Below are 19,498 nucleotides of genomic sequence, written 5' to 3' on the forward strand. Positions count from 1 at the left end.
CAAAACATTTTATTTTGCATGTGAAATGATTCCCCGATATATTGTAAAATTATTAATTAATGGATAAAACTAATTTCTGAAACTATAACCAAGGAAGTGTAGGGGAAAAGATTCCCAAGTAACTTCAACCATTTTGCATAAAAGCTTAGTTGCTTGATGCTTATGTGCCGAGGAGGTGCTGTTATGTATACTGATAAAATATATAAAAGAAGAGCTTTTATTATTTCTAGTAAACATACCATAAGATTTGCTTTTAATACTGTTTAAAACAAAAACATAACAGTGAACCAGTAAACACTTTTACCTGAATAAGATTAAGAAAGCAGAATTGGATAAGGCTTTTATCCAAAAAGTCTCCTGTAAAGTGACCATCATCCAGAAAGGTTTGAAATAAGTTCATCCAAAACTGTGCACTTTGTTTGCGGAGGGTCGACCACCAGCCTTCTATGCGCTGGTTGGATGTACTTCTTCCGTAAAGGAAACTTTTGTCCCCTGCAAAACTGTCTGTGTGGTTTTAGAGAAATATCTGCATTTGTTCAACACAAATGTTTTCTGTGCCTCTGTCGGCACGTATCCTCTCTGGACATCCGTTGACGAATAAAACTGTTTTCAAATAGTAACTTGCAATCAATTTGGGGTCATTATTTGTGGTATAAGCCTCCATCCATAAAACATGTCGGCTAAAACCATCTATACAGCCACTGATAGCAATGCCATAAGGTTTTAGTTTATCGTAACCATCCATGTGCCAGAGTGCATTTGGTCCTCTGCAATTGTACTGACGTCTTCTCAACCGTCGTGCTCGTCTCAGTTCCACACCTTCTGGGTCAAACAATTTGATTAAATGTCTCACAGTGTCTTGTGACACCACAAATCCATGTTGAACTGCACGAAGATGTAGCCACCGATAACCTTGCATTTGTCCATTAGTCATTATTTGTTGTTGGACAAAGGCCAGCACTTCTTCAAGGTCGGACTGATTCTTTCTTCTAAACAGCCCAAGTCTTCTGCAAATTCTTTTAAGAGTTCGGTTACTTAATATAGTATGATGACTGTGCGCTAAAATATGGAGGATTTCTTTGTTACTTAAAGACAGTCTGAAGTAAAGCCTAATGATATCATCCAAATCTGACATTTTGTAGCTTCTTTCACTTTAAGAAGGGAACCGTTTCAGCAGAAGGCCTTTTTTGGACAGTTTTTTGCTTTAGCAGAAGTTGAAAACAGCAATTCCATCTCCATAATTTTCCAGTGTTGCTATGACATCAGAGTCAATCTGCACACAAACAGATGAGAAAGGACGATTATTTACACTGCAAATCAACTTTAAAGTTACCTTTACATTGTATTCGTCGGTCCCTGCTTGAAGCGATTTACTGTTTTGGGGAGAATTACAATAATCGCAGCAGTAAATGTTCAATCCTCTATTTTACTGAAAAAGAGGAAGGACTGGATTGGTTAGCATGTAAGTATAGAAACACAGATTCATAAATATACAGTGTATTTAAGGTAAAAGGTATCATGCATAAAAAGTCACAAGAAAATATTAGCATTTCCTTTTTTATTACAAAAATTAAACATCACATTAACTTTGATTTAGTTAAATGAAGCCTACCATTTCCACACCTGTCCAATAAATGTGCTGATAGTTTAATTCAGGGACTGAGATGTAATTTCAGTCCTGAGATGACACATCACAGTGCAGGAAAATGATTTTGTGATTCTCATAATGTAACGTTTTCCAACACCATAACACAAACATACGATATACGTAGATAAAATAGCACAGATATTTGCATATTAGCACAGTAATTGGTGTTGGCAAATATGGTGAACAAATCCAACGATCAGATCTACAGCCAGCCGCAGATCGGTGCAAGTCATACATTTTCCTTTTGAATATTTGCATATATAAACGTTTATGTCACTTTATACTATAATTTCTGTCCTCCACTGAACTAAAAGTTATGGTTTAACACAGCAGACATCTTGGTGGCTGACATTCAGCTAACATTAGTTTCATTGTAAAACATTCAAACAGAACAATAAAATAAACGCACCAAACATCACAATTCCAGCAATCAACAGCTGTTACATCCTTATCTGTGTGATTTAATATTGTAAATCAGTTTATTCCTATAACCGCGTGAGCTAACAAACATGCTAACTACTAGCCATAACTGTTCGGCTTTAGACACCAAACTATCTCATTTAATTTACTCACCTTTTGTTCTTCCATTACTGCTATCGCAGCTTCGGGTACTCCTCTTGCACGTAAAAATTCACTTAAATAACTCATTTTCTTCAGAACGTTAGCTGTCCGACCGTCACAACTCGCGTCTTCTGAAGCTGTTTGCTTGTTGGCGCCCATCAGTCAGAATTCTGGTTTCTGAGATTTTTTTTTTTTTTATGGGACGCTGAATTTTTTTTTTTTTTTTTTTATGGGACGATGATTTTTTTTTTTTTCTGGGCCACGGATTTTTTTTTTTTTTTTTCTGGGACGCTGAATTTTTTTTTTTATTTATTTATTTATTTTTTTTTACATGAAAATTCTGAGATTTTTTTTTTTTTCTGGGCCATAATTTTTTTTTTTTCAGTGGCCCTAATCCTCTTCCGTATTCACTAAATGTAAACAAAAAAATTTAGATTTTAGTTTTTTTTGTCTTTAATACGTTGTGGTTGTATCTTCCTGGAATTTAATAGAATTAATGATTTTAAGCTTATTAAGTTGTCATGCTAATCAAACGTAAATACTGTAAGTTTGACCAACTTAATTTATTGTATGTAACAAATTAACTATTCTTTAAAAAGTAGGAGCTCCATTCTCTTTTTTCAGTGTGTAAGTTTATGTGTAAAGCAATTTTCCAAAGCAGGAAGACAAAATCAGGTGTCGTTAACACAGGTTAAAACTCTTAAATCAACATGGAGTGATTTATTGAAGCTCACTGACTGCTGGTCTGATTTCCTCGGGGAACTCACTCCAACATTTAGCTTTAATCTCTAAAAGCTCCTCACCCAAGCATCAAAAACAGACTAAACTGCTTTCAATACAGCCTGTGGATGGATTCATTTATTTACAAAACAAAACATGGTTTTGTTTTTTATACTTTTCTTAGTACAAGGCAAGGAACATGACTTTTACAGAAATCAAAAGTTGAGGAATTTAAAGCACATAAAATGGTCTATGTGCCTCTGAAAAAGCATTTTTTTGACTTATTTTACTTTCCAATAAAAGCATGATCATTTTATTAGAGTAAGAATATTCTAATTCACTAATTAATACAAAGACATTTTAAAATCAGCATCTAAAAACAGAGTATTCATGGATACAGTGAAACTTCCACCTCCTTCTTGTGTAATGCAACTCAAATTATTCATGGAAAATTTACCTACTTCCAGACCATTTCATAATGGATGTCTAAAATATTTGAAAGAAAACAGATTGGAAAAATGAAGTACAAAGGTGCAATGCTACTTGACATGTTGTTGGCAGCCAATCAGGAGCACCATTCACTTTCCTTGGTTCTGATTGGCTGAATCCCAAGGAGCAGACATACGGGAAACCATAGATGTCATCATCTGTAGTGGGAGCAGATAGTTCTTACTGTGATTGTTGAGGTATTAAAATCTTTGCGTTATTAAAATGTGTTGATGTAAATCTTTTAGAGGAGGTCCAAAGTTTTAAGTTTGTAGTTTCTAATCTAAGTTCACTGTAAAAATTAAAAAAATTGAAATGTTGAAAATTTTGGTTATTTAAAGTTATTTAAAGTTTTGACCATATGTATGGTTAAAAAAAACAATAAAAAGAAACAAGAAGGAGCTAAATCCATCCATCCATCCATCCATCCATTTTCTGTTCACCCTTGTCCCCATTGGGGTCGGGAGGGTTGCTGGTTCCTATCTCCAGCTGTGTTCTGGGTGAGAGGTGGGGTCACCCTAGAGGGCCCAGGCTGTTGCAGGAGCTAAATCCAATAATAAAAGATATAAAAATAAAATAAACCCCAAAAGTGAACCTTGCGGGACATCGTATATTACAGCAAAGCATGTTAAATATGTTGCTATAAATGTTTTTAGAGTAGGTTTCAGGGTTTTAAGGCTGTAGTTTCTAATCCCAGAGTTCACTGTACAACTTAAAATGTTGGTGAGTTGGTGAAACAAAAGTTTCGAACATTTGTATGGTTATAAGCCAATAAAAAGAACCAGGAAGGAACCTGGTTCAATAACTTATAACTCTTATGAGTTATGAGAACATATAAAAGTAAAACAGAGCCTAAGATTGAACCCTGCAGGACACCGTGTCTCACAGCAGAGAATGAGATTGATAAATTCATGCTTTTTATCATTCCCAAAACTTTTCTGTATCATTTCCATAACAGAGTGAGTGCATCTGTGTGTGAATCACGATGAGGCGGCTGAGTCACAGTTTGTGTTGCAGATGAAGTCAGTCTGGAGGGGACGGTGGTACACAGAGCCGAGTGCCGGCCTGTCGTCTCCGACAGCTACATGAAGGTCAAGAGGTCAGTGAAGCTCCAAGCTATTGGCTCTCTGGGTTTTGACACGCATCATTTACGTTTAGTACAGAGTGGAAATAAATAAATGTATCATTTTAAACCATTTTCTGCAAGTAATAACTGCATATGTTCAACTGAAGAGCTAATTAAACCATTGGAGAAAATATAAAAACAAGCAGAAAATAAACACCGTTGCAATGTTTTCTACCTAACTAAAAGCGGAAACCCATTTTTCTTTGGTTCTGCTCTGCTACGGAAGTCCATTTCTGCCAAGACATAAAAAAATAAATGTCCAACAGGACATTATGATTACAAGAGTAACAGTCTTAATCGCTTTTATTGTCTTAATTATTATTTTTTTTAAACTTGAAATTGACTGTCTCTCCTTTAATTTGGGCTGCGTTCACATTGCAGCCTAAAGTGGTCCAATTCCATTTTTTTTTTTTTTTTTTTGTCGGGCCGTTCACACTGCCACACATATGCCACCTGTATGTGTTCTGTAGTCTGAACCGGCAAATGACCTGAAAGTGTCCCGCATGCGCAGTAGAGGGCGCAACAGCGTTCTCAGTGTTTTGCCAACCGCCATGAAAAGAAGAAGTGCTCAGTGTTTGGGAAGTAAACATGGATGCTAACGGTCGAGCATAGCTTACACATTTGAAGTTGTCCGACCGGAGCAGCATATTAATAACTCCTTATTATAGTCCGTCGTGGTTGTTGTTTTTCTTCCCTCTTGAGCGTATCAGGGCGCAGAATAAGGATATTTTTCCAGTATCAGTGACGTTCAGTTCGGATGAATGTGACCTGAACGTTAGGTTTGAATCGGATACCTATCGGATAGGGGTCGCATTCGACAAGAATCCGACCTGTGCTGTTCAGACTCATGAAAATATTGGATACAGGTCTCATTAGGTCAAAAAAAAATTGGGATTGGGTCACTTCAGGCTGCAGCGTGAACGCAGCCTATGACTTTAAAGCCTCAGGTTATTGTAATTATGGCTTTTATTCTTGTTAAATTTGGTATCAAAACTCGTAATTGACTTTAACACCCAAAATTTACTTTTATTTTTTTATTTATCACATTAAAACTTATAATTATGACATCAAAATTTGTAACTACGACTTGGTTTAAATTAATAATATTAATAATTTCATTTATAATGCCATTTAAACATCAAATTGAAATGTTTTGGCTATTCTGCAGTTTTCTGGAAGTTTGTTCCAGATACAAACTGCATGAATGGCAATAAAACAATTTCTAGTTTATTTAACTTTTGCAGCTTACATAAATGTCCTGTAAACTCAGAGAGGAGATTGATCTGTTGTGTAACCAAAGTTGCTTCTTTCATCACTTAGCGGCTAAAAATCAAGATGTATTTATCAATTTCATGTGAATTACAGCTGCTATTGATTGGTGTACAGAACATTCCACTCTCCCTGTTTTTTTTTTGTACTGGTCTTTGTGTCCTCTTCACTGGAATATGTTTTTCCAGCCACATTTAGTGGATGGCATCGCTATAGCAACAGCATCTCTGTGGCAGATGCAGCGCTACAATGCGACCCGAGGCGAACAAACGGTTTGTATCAGTGTGTCAGCTCAGAGCGGCGAGGAGCAATTTAAAGGGAAAGACTTCAGGGATGGTAATGTTTACAGTCGGAGCTCCAGAAATGTCAAATTTTTGATACTCCTCACAATTAGCTCTGTTGCAGGCGAAGACAGCGGCACATCTGTCCCATCTGCAATTATTCCAGTGGAAATGTCCCCACATGTTCAGTGTGATTACATAAAGCTGTGGGTATGAATGTTACGAGACAGAAAGCAGCAGATCTGTAAGGAAAGAAGCTGCCAGGGTAGATTTGAGGAGTTGAAGCTGAAGAGGCTGCCAGCTGCTGCCCTGTCTGCCACCAGGCACATCTGTCAGCTTCCCCACAGAGACTCAAACCGCCTCGCTTGTCCTCCGTCTGCTGTGTGTCTGTCAGGCTGCAGGTCGAGTCCGTCAAGCCGCAGCGTTTGGTGCAGCAGCTGGACCGAGCCGTCGCCACCGTCTTCAAGCCTGTGGCCAACCATGACTTCAATGTAAGGAGGACGCTGCAGGCGTGAAGGAGTGGCACCAGTTTGGGTCAGAAACAGAGTTTCAGCCACAAGAAAACATTTTATATATATAAGTTTTCTAATATTTTTTAACTCCTGATTTTTTTATTTAAATTTTTTCCTCATTCTTACCATCGTGTTTTTTTTTGTTCTAAATTTTTTACTCCTGTTTCACTGAAATATTAATTTTTTTCAGAGAAAAAAAATCTTAATTATGTACTTCTTTTTCTCTCGTTTTTCATTTACATATTTTTTTCACTTATGTTTATATATATTTCAAATTTTTACTACTGTTTCTTTTAATTTTATAAATATTTTTTCTAATTCTTTTATTTTCATATTTATTTTCATTTTATATTATATTTTCTTCTTGTATTTTATTGTTTCTATTTTTTACTCTTTCTTATATATATATATTCTTCCTTCACCTCTTCTAGTGTAAATATTCAGTCAATAAATGTGTTATTATTAGTATTTCTCTGTTTAGATCTCATGTCTTGTGATCATAAAAATGGCACTATGAGCATTTGAAGCTTCATCCTTTTTTGTAAATTTAACTGAAATATCTTCTTGTTTTCTCCTGTGCTGTGATTCATTAGGCAGCACAAACGGAGCACAATGACCTTTAAGGCAAAGTGCTCTCAGCGCTGTCACCGACTGTGGCTTTTAGCCATGCTCTTTAGTCGACTTTAATCCGTCTCTTGGTTAAAACAGTGAATATTTACCTGCTTATTCACAGATGAGAGCAAAACAGAAGAAGATTTGATTTGTCAGTCCTGCTGCAAATATAGAAATTATGTTTTTTTCAAATGTTATTCCATCACAGCCACAAATTTCAATGTAATTTAGTGTTTAAAGAGAATTAGAACAATACTTTGTTTTTGGAAAAAAATATCAATAGGAATCTGAAAAGTGTGGTGTTTCTTGTTTTCTGAGTCAATATTTTATTCTTTTGTGATTACAGCTGAAAGTCTTGATTTTTTATTTTATTATTATTGTAAAATACCATAAATTCTGTCAGATTGGATGCAGAGATGTTTTGGTTCTAGTTCTGGTCTACTCAGCATACACAGAACCAGAACCGAACATGGAGAAGCAGCATTCAGCGTATAGGCTATTCCAGTAGCCATTATGCAGAGCATAGAGCAGTAGAGCCAGCTGACCAAATGTCCTGGAATTCTGCTTGGGTTGCTAGGTAACGGGACTTGACTAAGGTTGCTAGGTAACAGTGAAACGATTAATTCTCTAGACACCTAAAAATGTTAGCCTATTGTTAATAAACAGCTTGGTGTTTTGTTTTGGGGATTTTTTTAAGCACTTTGGCTGCTTTTAGTTACAGTAAAGACCCAAACGGACGGATTAAAACATAAAATGTGGATTTTCAATTCATTGGTTTTGATTATTTTTCCCTTCAAGACTTTAAGTCTTGATATGTTTTTATAACTGAACCATACATTAAAATTCTCCACATTTTTATAGCCGTACTATCTGCTGTATCCCTTTGTCTACATTTATGTCTGAAGCTGACGTTTCATACATGCCACACTTTTCAGATTATTCTTCCCCTTCCTAATTTAATAAACTTAATGTCTGTCACATAAAATCCAAGTAAAAGATAATTTAGTCCATGAGTTAGTTTTGGGTTTTTCATTAGTTTAATTCAGTTAGTCTTAATTAGTTTTTAGCGTGTTTGCCAGATTTTTCTACTTATTAGTTAATTGTTGTTTAGTTTTTATAGTAGTAATTTTAATTTATTCAAACGTTGGTTAATTTTTAGTTGCAGAATCCAGAAAGGTCAAGGTTTTGCATTGTGACTGGACTAAACTGGCGTTTTGTCCGAACTTTTGCTGTCACCATTTTGCGGACTAGTTTAAGATAGTTTAAACACCGGAATAAAGTTTGTTTCGGTCTGTGGCCTTTAAAGATGGCGCCCGACTGCGAGAGGCGTAAACGTCATACGCAATGACGTTGGTTCCACAGTTCTGTTTCAGTTTTTGTTATTTCTAGAGTTTTAGATAACCTTGGTGATTACATGTAAAGAAGTCGCCGTTAATGTTAAGGATGGTTAACTTTTTTCAAAACACTTTTTTTTAAGTTGGAGTACGAGAAGAAGAAGAAGTATGAGGGTAAGATGGTGAGGGCGGATCGGCAGCAGGTGTTGGACCTGCTCTTCTCTGCTTTTGAGAAGCACCAGTACTACAGCTTCAAGGACCTGGTGGACATCACCAAGCAGCCCGTGGTGAGCACACACACAAACTACACTCAGCATTGTCATTGAAGGCACCAAAAAACACGCACACCTGCCCACTTTCCACCTTGCATTGTTAAATTCGAACCAGCCGCCCACAGCATGACGTCTGTGGCTATTCACACAATCTGTTGTGGCGGAAATTTTAGGCTCGAGTGCACACAGACACACACAGTGTGAATCGATACCGCGCTCTGGATTCATCCCAGCTCTCAGAGAAAAAGCAACGTGTAGGTGCAGATGAGACCTCCTGGTCCTCCTCTAGCTCTGATTGCCTCTGATTGCATAACCATCGGTTGAGTAGGAGTCAAACGCCCCGATACACTCCACTGCAGCGTTTCCCTCCCAAAGCACTTGGCCAACACTCAAATTAACTGAACTAAAGTAATCGAAATGTCCATTATGAGAAGTTTTGGAGCACATCTCTGGTGATCGGCTAGCGGAACGGCTGATGGTTTGGAAGCTCAACAGAGACACCTTGTGGTCACTGTGGGGTGTGGCATCCCACAGATGATTCCAAGTCTTTAAGAATGTTTTGTATATTTGTGTCATGTAAAAAAATGGGTCAGATATGCATGTAGACAGAGTTAGTAACATTTATTTAAGTAGAACAGAATAGAAACAACCTTTATTGTCCTGCAAGGTGGAAATTCAGGAACAAAGTCTTTAAAGTTTTAAAAACATGTAAAAGAATTGCAACAATAATAGTAACAATAATAATATTTTGTAATTTTTGGAAAAAAATTGCCTCATTATTCTGCTGTACTTTTTGCTTTTACTTCAGTAATTTTATAATGAATTATCAGTTCTCTTCAGTAAAATTTCTGGTCACTTTGTCCACTGTGAGAAACTTCACTGAATGAAAAACAAACATCTTACTGTAAATAAAAAAATATGTCTGAAAAAAATAAAAATCACCAGACAAAGAAGCACAGCTGGATTTTTAGTAAATTTTCTTCAGTTTATTTGCATTAAATTGATTTGAATTGATTTCTTCATTAGAAATTACTAATTTCTGTCTGTATCTAAACTGTTTTATCTTATAAAACTGCAATGGAAACATTTTCTTCGCATCACATGATCAAAACCCAGGACACAAAGATAACAGGAAGTAGTCGGAGGATCCTACTTTTTTAATGACTTGTTGCTTGAACAAACTTTTTAATTGCGTTTATTTAACAGAAACACCAAATTTCAAATTTGTGTTTTTTCTTTCAACATAAGACAACATTTAGAGACAAAGATTTGTGCACATTTGTAATGGAAAAGCAGCTAATAACTTTGTTTCTCCTATGATTCTCTCATTCTTGACATAAAAAAAAAAATCTCAACTAAAGTGATGTTGTGATGAATCATTTTGACTGCATTTGGCAAGTGAAACTGAACCAAAACAGTTGGGTTAAATAGCTGTTTTATTGTTTGATCTGAAAAATGTAAGTTTGACCAAAAAGCAAAAACAGAAACTTTATTGCTTCTTTTTTTTAACACTGTGCATTTCTCCCCACAGCTTTATTTCTCTGTTAATGCTGCATCTTATTGGAGTTTCTCCTGTGCATTGCAGACATATCTTAAAGAAATCATGAGGGAAATCGGTGTATGCAATCGCAAGGGAGCGCACAAAAGCACCTGGGAGCTGAAGCCAGAGTACCGTCACTACCGACCGAGTGAGGAAGAGGAGCAGAAAAGCCCCTGACTCCATCTGAGACATCTCACTTCACAGAAAATGCTATACGGGTGTGAAATTGTATTTATTTGTTTACAATCAGTTGAGAAACATGTATAACTTTCAGCATGATGAATGTAAGTTGTGGGCTTGAGTCAGTTTTGCTTTCAGTAATGTTGCCATATTTTCTGTTCTCTGGATTAAAGCTGTTGGAAAACCGTGTCTGTCTCTCCTGAACTTGTTCGTTCAGCAGGTGTTTTTTCACAGCAGACAGTTGGAGCCAACAATCTGTTCCAGCTGTTACCACAAAGCTGCGCTGCAATTAGTCATGTAATTTACCCACACCTTTGTTTGACACGTGAAAATGTCCTTCTGTGACAAAAACAACTGATTCGACTCTTACTAAAACTGAGGTTTCAGTTGGCGCCATGCAGCCACCCTGCGCGGCTGATAAACTGGAAACACATTAGAGGAAATCAAAGATGGCTGAAAGCCTGTGGGGTGTCACAGTTCATCTGTCTGGTTGTATTACAACGAAAACAGCTTTAAAAGATTTTCACGCTCAATTACACGAGGCAGGAAAACCCGCAGCTGAGTGAGGCCGAACCCGATGCGGATCAGCAGCTTCGCCTGATTGGGGTGAGATTACTTACTGTGTTCACACTGCAGCCCAAAGTGACCCAACTCTGATTTTTATTTATTTATTTTTTTCACCGTAATGAGACCCACGTTGTTCATGACAGTCTGAACAACACAGGTGGGATTCTTTTCGAATGCGACTCAGGCCACTTGGATATCCGATCGTTATCCGATTCAAATGTGAACAAACGTCCAGATCGCATGAACGTGACTGATACGCGACACTATTTTGCGTCCCGATACGCCCAAGCGGAAAGGAAAACAACAATCATGATGGCCTATAATGGGGATCAAATTGTAAAAGTGTTGGTGTTACCGGCCTCAGACCTAGGGGAAATCTGGGCCGGCACAAGCGATGCACAGGCAGGATGCGCTGTGGATCTGTGAATGATGAGGAACAGACACGTTAATACGTTGTGCCTGGCTCTGCTGGCAGCGGTTTATTATTAACTGCAACAATCTTAAACATTCAGTCATTCCATTTAAACACAAATATCAAACACAAATATCAAACTATCCTTGCTTTGAGAATATCACAAAACATCATAACATGGGGATAGTATTCATGTCAAAATACACTGTCATAGCCTTTAACTTCAAAACAGCTCAAAATACAATTGACCTCTTGGTTTACAATATTGTTAATAACCTGAGTAATACAACAAATACTCTTGTAAAATAAAATAAAGTGCAACATAACCCATTACATGTGTCTGTCTCTGAGTGTATATGTCTTTCATTGCAAAATAAACTTAATGTTCATCAAAATAATAACTTCCCATCACCAAAGACAGTAATAAATCTAATGCCCATTCATACCTTCAGCCATTGGCTCAGATACAAAAAGTAAACATAAAACGGACACTATATTCTCTTTCACATACACATCTGTTCATCCCATGTGCTCTCTGTAATCAAGCCGTTAAAGAACTACTAGCGGTAGCCATTATTCGACTCGACAAAACAAAACAAATACTTATTAGAACTCGGATCAAGTTCTCTCAAAATGTTACTCTAATGTCACAGACAGTTCACATTACTTTCAACATCTTTAAGAATGTTTAGGAATAGTTAGAAATAGTACCTGTGAATGATGAGGAACAGACACGTTAATACGTTGTGCCTGGCTCTGCTGGCAGCGGTTTATTATTAACTGCGCATGCGCGGGCAGAGACTATAGACGTTTCCTCGTTTGTTCATTCACTCACAGTAGCGCCCTCTACTGACTAGGTGGTCATCGACATGAGTCAGTAAATGTTAGAAAGTTGTTCTAATCATCTTAAAATAAAATAATCTTTTCAAAAATGGGGGTGTCTGTTTTAGTAAAACATTAATTTCTAGACCCACTACACTCTCCCCCACTTCAAGAGATGTCTCCGGACATCTAGAACTACACCAACAAGAAATAACCTAGACAGGTAACAGTCTAGGAGAAGTCATCTGTCTAATGAGTCCACACAGTCGGAGTAGGGTAGTAGTCTGGTCCAAGTAAGACGGGTATGGAGTCATGGGGTAAGGAACAAATGAGAACATAGCATTCACTCCGTGTCCCCAGGGCTGGTATGATGGCTGCCCAAATTGGTCATAAGTGAATCTCTCTCTGGGTTGTACCCTGCGGGTGGACCTCCTTAAGAGCTCTCCACCTTGTGACTCTCTATCAGGCTCAACCATCCCCTCTGGCAGTCCTTGACCTGTATCATCTGCTCGATCAACTGTTCCAGTTTGTTCATGGACATTCTCAGCAGACGGTGTGTCATCCTGTAGTTGTGCTGGTGCTGATGCTGGTACGACAATGGGAGCAGATTCCATTTGCTGGTACTCAGCACCTGAAGCTGATGCACGTCTTTGAGGTTGGAATTCTTGTGCCCCTACTCTGAGATTGCTGAGTGTATCAGATGGAGGCTTCTGATGTCTGATTGTTCTCCTTGTATACACAGGCAGCCGTCGGGGATTGTACACATATCCCTCCTCTTCAACAGAACCATCAGAATCTTGCTCATCTACTTCTCTGCTGCTCATCTGCTTGTGTCTCTGCTTTATTTGTTGCCGTTGTGCATGACAAGATTGCTCATCTTGTTCGAATGGCAAGTCATTAACAGATAAGAGAAGGTTACGATGGAGTACACGGGTAGTTTTGTCTCCCTTTTCAGCTTGAACTTTGTACACAGGGCTTTCCCCCATCCTTTCAATAACTCTGTGCACTGTCTTCTCCCAGTAAGCACGGAGTTTGCCAGGGCCACCTCTCTCTGAGAGGTTCCTGATAAGCACGCGGTCTCCTGGCTGAAGTGTAATTCCTTTAACACCACGGTCGTAGTATTTTTTTCCTTTAGCTGAGCTGTTACGACTATTCTCTGAGGCTATCCTGTAAGCCTCTTGCATTCGAGTAGCCCATTTCTGTGCATATTCCTCACGACTTGGCACTTCTTCCTCTGTCCCCAGGTCAAAGACTAAGTCGATGGGCAGGCGTGGGGCTCTTCCATAGAGGAGAAAGAATGGTGAATAGCCGGTGGCTTCATGTTTTGTACAATTGTACGCATGGACTATATGGGGCAAATAATCTTTCCACTCAGTTTTCCTTTCCTCTTGGAGAGTGCGCAGCATCTGTAACAGCGTTCTATTCAGCCGTTCGACCGGATTCCCCTGCGGGTGGTATGGGGTAGTACGAGAGTGAGCAATGCCAGACAGCTGTTGGAGCCGCTGGAATAGATTATTCTCAAACTCCCGACCCTGGTCATGGTGCAAAATCTGAGGGTAAGAGAAACGGGGAATAAAATCACTGAAGATTTTCTCAGCTGCTGTCTTGCCTGACTTGTTCTTAGTTGGGTACGCTTGCGCAAAGCGTGTAAAATGATCGACCAAAACTAATACATACTCAAATCCTCCCTTACTTGGCTCCAGATGAAGGTAGTCAATAGAAACGAGCTCAAATGGAGCACTAGTTGTAATTGACCCCATAGGCGCTTTTTCTGGGACAGCGGGTTTTTTCTGCTTAATACAGGAGCACCGGCGAATGACATGGTCTTCTATTTCCCGCTGCATGAATGGCCAATAGAACCTCTGTCTTGCTAGGTGGATGACTTTGTCAGCTCCGACATGTCCCATGTCATCATGCAGGTGTTTGAGCACGGTCGGCTTTAGCTTACTTGGGAGAACGAGCTGTTTCCATTTTCCTGTCTGTCTGTACAGAATTCCTTTGTCAAGTTTGAGTTTGGTCCATTCATGTACAAGTCTCCTTGTCTCTTGTCCCATCCGTCTTTTATCTTTACCATTGGGGTTCCATCCACTCCTCTTCAGTGTCATCACCTCATTGATCGATTCATCCTCCATTTGAGCAACTCGGATGTCTTCTGGGGTGATGATGGGGACTGTCACAGAGGGGTCGTCTTCATCACCAGAATTGAGATGTAGTGCAGCCATCCATGGCACATCCTTCTCAGCTACAGCCTTGCTCCCCTGCCATATAGTGGAAACAACTTCAGGGGGCAGGGTTTCAGTGTACTCTGATACATGACCCTTCAGCTGTACTGGATAACGTGACAGGGTGTCGGCGTCAGCATTCGCCTTGCCTGGCCTGTATTTTATGGTGAAGTGAAAATCTGCCAACTCACCCACCCAGCGATGTCCAACAGCATTGAGCTTGGCTGTACTTATGACATAAGTAAGGGGGTTATTATCTGTATACACGGTGAACGTAGGTGCATAATAAAGATAATCCCGAAACCTGTCACAGATTGCCCACTTCAAGGCCAAAAACTCAAGCTTACCAGAATGGAGGTGGTAATTTTTTTCAGCTGGTGTAAGTGTTCTTGATCCGTAAGCAATCACACGAAGTTTGCCTCCCTGCTGCTGGTAGAGCACAGCCCCCAGCCCTTCATTGGATGCGTCAGTGTTCAGTACAAAGGGCAAATTATAGTCGGGGTAGGCCAAAACAGGTGGATTGGTTAGCATGTCCACAAGGCGAGTGACAACAGCAGTGTGTTCATAAGTCCACTGGACAGGTGTATTGGAGAGGAGCGGCCCAGGCTTCAACACTTTTTGTTTGGCTGGGGTGCTTTCACCTTTGACAGGTTTCTGGCTTGGCTGCCTGGTACCCTCTATGAGTTGAAACAGAGGTCGTGCGATTCTTGAGAAGTCTTGTATGAACGATCTATAATAGCTAAGGAAGCCTAACAGACCCCTGACTTCCCCCACATTCTTCGGCTCTCTCTCTTTAAGTTGCAACACTGCTTCCAGGTCTTTAGGATCTATCTGGATACCTTCACTTGTCACTAGGCGCCCAATGTATCGCACTTGTCGTCTGAACAGCTCGATTTCTTTGGGCGTAGCTTAATGCCATGTTCCCGTAGCCGACGGAGCACCCGCCTCAAGTCCTCCACGTGGTCATTGAATGATTTGGAAAAACAAAGTACATCATCCAGATAAGGGGAGCAGCATTCGTCCCTCATACCATCAAGTACGCCCTCCATACATCTTTGAAAGGCCGCCGGGGCGTTGGTAAGGCCAAAGGGGAGGCGAAGCCACTCATATAATCCCCAAGGGGTACTGAAGGCGGTCAGATGCCTGGAACTCTCATCGACAAAACCCTGGTGGTAAGCACTGCCCTGGTCAAGTATGGAGAACCAGGAGTAGCCCCCCAGGTTGTCCAACAGGTCTTGAATGCGCGGGAGCGGATGACGGTCTGGGACAGTTTTACGATTTAACGCCCTATAGTCGACACACAGACGTAGGCTCTTATCTTTTTTTCGGACGCAGACCACGGGGGATGAGTACGGTGAGGTGGACTTTCTTATCCAGCCATGGTCAAGTAATTTCTGCACATATTCTTTTACTTCTCCATACAGGGGTTTTGGGATCGCATTATAGCGCTTTTGGACAGGTGTCTCATCATTAAGCTGGATTTTGAGTTTCAAATTTGGGATGCAACCGATGTCAGCATCATCCTTGGCAAAGACATCTGATTCCTCATATAACATCTCTCTGGCAATGTTTTGTTCATCCTCTTCGAGGTGTGACAAGTCAATAGGTGGATGCCATTTTTCTCTAATCAGAGCAGAGCAGGTTTGAGCAGTGAAACTGTTTGTCTGCTTCGGGTTGCTGGGAGAATGGGTAATTGGTTTTACCTCACTAATTCCCTCAATTGTGCCCAATATGGTTCTCTGTGGCAGATAGATGTCATGTTTGGTGAAGTTCTGAAGGGGGATTTTTGCAATTTTTGATGAGCCTGAGGGGACATCGACTAAAGTAGGAAGGGGGTCTAAACCCTCAGGACAGTTGTTCTCTAGGCTGGGCTCAAATAGCATTGTTCCACCCTGTGGCCATGCTCTGACTCTGCACCTCACCTCACAGATTTGACCAGCAGGGATTGTTAGTCCTTTCTTTCCGACTCGCACAGGGCAAGGGGAAGGTGTTTCATCAGGGGACAATATCTGGAGGATGGAGATCAGAGTTTCCACTGTTTGTTCACTGAGACTCATGGCTTCCTTCAGTATGGCAGTAATATCTACCTGTTCTTTGTTTTGCTTGATCATCTCTGCAATGACATTGCTACCTAACAGGGGACCATTAACACAACTCTGACTTATTAATATGGGTACTTGAATGTCAATGTGTCCATGGCTCTTACTGCGTATCTGTAAGTCAACATAAGCCCATCCATCAAAAGGAACCGTGGTGCCATTAGCTGCAGATACTTCAAGCGGTTGGTCTGGGAATAGGGATGAGAGTGGCTGTATATTAACTGTGGGTAGTGCTTCCTCTACCCATGCTCTCCCCACCATGGTCACCTGAGCCCCTGAGTCAAGCAGCATTTGGAGTGGGACACCATTCATTGCACATGAGACCATACATCGCTTGCCAATTAATTGTGCTACCCGGTTTCTAGATGTGGGCTGGGACAGCAGTGTAGTTGAGTCTACTGGGTTTGCGGTTTCAACTGAGTTAACCTGTGCTGGAGGCTTGTTACTGGCAACGGTCACAGGCAGCCTCATTCCTGTGACCTCCTCTCGTTTACCGACACCTTTCTCTGCAGACATCCAACTGCTCTATGACCTTCTTGGCCACAAACAAAACAGTGTGGGCAGCTCCTAATGTTCTTTTGCACACACTCCTGACATCTGCCTCTGTTCTCAGCTGATATCTGGAATCGATTTGAGGGCCGGGTGAAGGAGGTACAAGGACTCCCATTGGTCACAGGCTCTAAGGGTTTGACAACACGGGCAACATGTTGAGCGATCGAGTTCACCTGTGCAGTCAGTTCTAGAATAGCAGCACGGTTAGCCTGTAATTCAGCATCAACAGCGGTTGGTTTAGTCTGGTCAGTTTGAGCCACATTTACAGACACTGGTCGGGTTTTAGTCATTGCACCAAGGCGTTTCAACCTATCCTCTCCTCACTAGTGGACTTAGTGATCTGTTCTAAGAGAAGGTCATCAGTAACCTGTAAGTTTGTGAGAAAAGGTTTCAGGTCACATCTTACATGGCTATTTTTCTCATTTAACCCTTGGTAAAGAGTGTGAAGAAATGTGCCTTGGACAAGTTTTTTATCATAACAAAAATCTGCACCTGGCTGTTGTGACTCAAAAATAATCCTCTGTTTTAGACCCATGATACGATAAAAGAATTGCTGTGGGCCCTCTTTGTCTTGCTGTCTAGCGGTACTAAGCTCTTGAAAAAGTTCGGTCCCGTTTTTGTCTCTAATATGAGAGCGGAGAAACCTTTTTAACTCACTCATAGTAAGATCATCTTTGCTAGTCAACATCTCCCTGAACGTACCAGGTTTAGTTATCTTAAACACAGTGCGAATAACTTCTGTCTCACTAAACCCTTCCAGTAAACCTTGATCCATCTGTTTACAAAGGCTGCTGTATGACACTTCAGACCCGGTGTCAGAAATCTGACCACCATGAATCTTAAACTCTCTACGTGGAAACAGAGCAGCTACATCAGTGAGTTTTACAACCTGCTCACCAACACTGGAAGATAGGCTGGCACGGCCAGGAAGGGCAGCACATACGCTGTTGGTGGTGGACTTAGCTGGCGATGTGGTGGAAAGGTTCCTGGGAGGTCCATCATTGTCTCTGGCTGTGGTCGGTTGAGGGCTGGAAAGTCTCTTTCTTCAGGTGATGACAGCAGGTGGCAGCCCATGGATGCAGTAGTCAACTGATCCGTCGAAGTGTCTGTATCCTCCTGCTGGGGAGGTGCAGCCTCACTGACTTCTTTTCGCCTCCGACTGTATCTTCTTCATTCGTGTCTTGTAACAGGTGATCGAGCATGTCGTCAAGGTGAAGAATCTGAGACATGCCTTCATCTTCCATGCCGCTTAGCTTCTCGCTTCTTAAGAAATCGTCAATCAAATCAAACAGTTCTGGTTCACTCAGTGCCATAAGGCCCTCAGCATCCGGCCCCGATCCGTCATCAATTGCACTGGCGATGACCTGTAGTTGACTGATACTCAATGCAAGCAGTCTCTTTCGGATTTTGAAAACCAGCATCCTTCTAGGGGTTGTGGTAGCCATCTTTAACCTCTGTAGCCTCTACTCTCTGGATGACGCACAGCACTGCAGCCTTCCTGAAGTTTTGGACACAGGTCTTCTCTGTAGCAGTTCCCACTCTCTCCACTAGGTGGCGCTGGTGATCCCGGACGAGCCCCCAATTGTTACCGGCCTCAGACCTAGGGGAAATCTGGGCCGGCACAAGCGATGCACAGGCAGGATGCGCTGTGGATCTGTGAATGATGAGGAACAGACACGTTAATACGTTGTGCCTGGCTCTGCTGGCAGCGGTTTATTATTGACTGCAACAATCTTAAACATTCAGTCATTCCATTTAAACACAAATATCAAACACAAATATCAAACTATCCTTGCTTTGAGAATATCACAAAACATCATAACATGGGGATAGTATTCATGTCAAAATACACTGTCATAGCCTTTAACTTCAAAACAGCTCAAAATACAATTGACCTCTTGGTTTACAATATTGTTAATAACCTGAGTAATACAACAAATACTCTTGTAAAATAAAATAAAGTGCAACATAACCCATTACATGTGTCTGTCTCTGAGTGTATATGTCTTTCATTGCAAAATAAACTTAATGTTCATCAAAATAATAACTTCCCATCACCAAAGACAGTAATAAATCTAATGCCCATTCATACCTTCAGCCATTGGCTCAGATACAAAAAGTAAACATAAAACGGACACTATATTCTCTTTCACATACACATCTGTTCATCCCATGTGCTCTCTGTAATCAAGCCGTTAAAGAACTACTAGCGGTAGCCATTATTCGACTCGACAAAACAAAACAAATACTTATTAGAACTCGGATCAAGTTCTCTCAAAATGT

At 40.4% G+C, this 19,498-nt stretch overlaps 1 protein-coding gene and 1 long non-coding RNA gene across 2 annotated transcripts in view; one reads left to right on the top strand and one right to left on the bottom strand.

Moving 5' to 3' along the window:
- LOC122839317 (general transcription factor IIF subunit 2-like) overlaps window positions 1–10,728 on the top strand; it is a 56,148-nt gene extending 45,420 nt beyond the window's left edge. The window contains exons 5-8 of the mRNA XM_044130774.1: window positions 4,433–4,514; window positions 6,486–6,582; window positions 8,693–8,836; window positions 10,407–10,728. Of these exons, the coding sequence (XP_043986709.1) occupies window positions 4,433–4,514; window positions 6,486–6,582; window positions 8,693–8,836; window positions 10,407–10,538 (455 nt within the window). The 3' untranslated portion in view covers window positions 10,539–10,728. The remainder of the gene's footprint in view (window positions 1–4,432; window positions 4,515–6,485; window positions 6,583–8,692; window positions 8,837–10,406) is intronic.
- Window positions 648–2,392, bottom strand: LOC122839320. Its single transcript, XR_006372029.1, has 2 exons — window positions 2,222–2,392; window positions 648–1,273 (listed from the first exon to the last, which is right to left on the bottom strand). It is a non-coding gene; the product is annotated as an uncharacterized LOC122839320 (long non-coding RNA).
- Window positions 10,729–19,498: the final 8,770 nt, after the last annotated feature.

This window comes from Gambusia affinis, linkage group LG11 (assembly GCF_019740435.1).
Source record: "Gambusia affinis linkage group LG11, SWU_Gaff_1.0, whole genome shotgun sequence".
NCBI classification, from domain to species: domain Eukaryota; kingdom Metazoa; phylum Chordata; class Actinopteri; order Cyprinodontiformes; family Poeciliidae; genus Gambusia; species Gambusia affinis.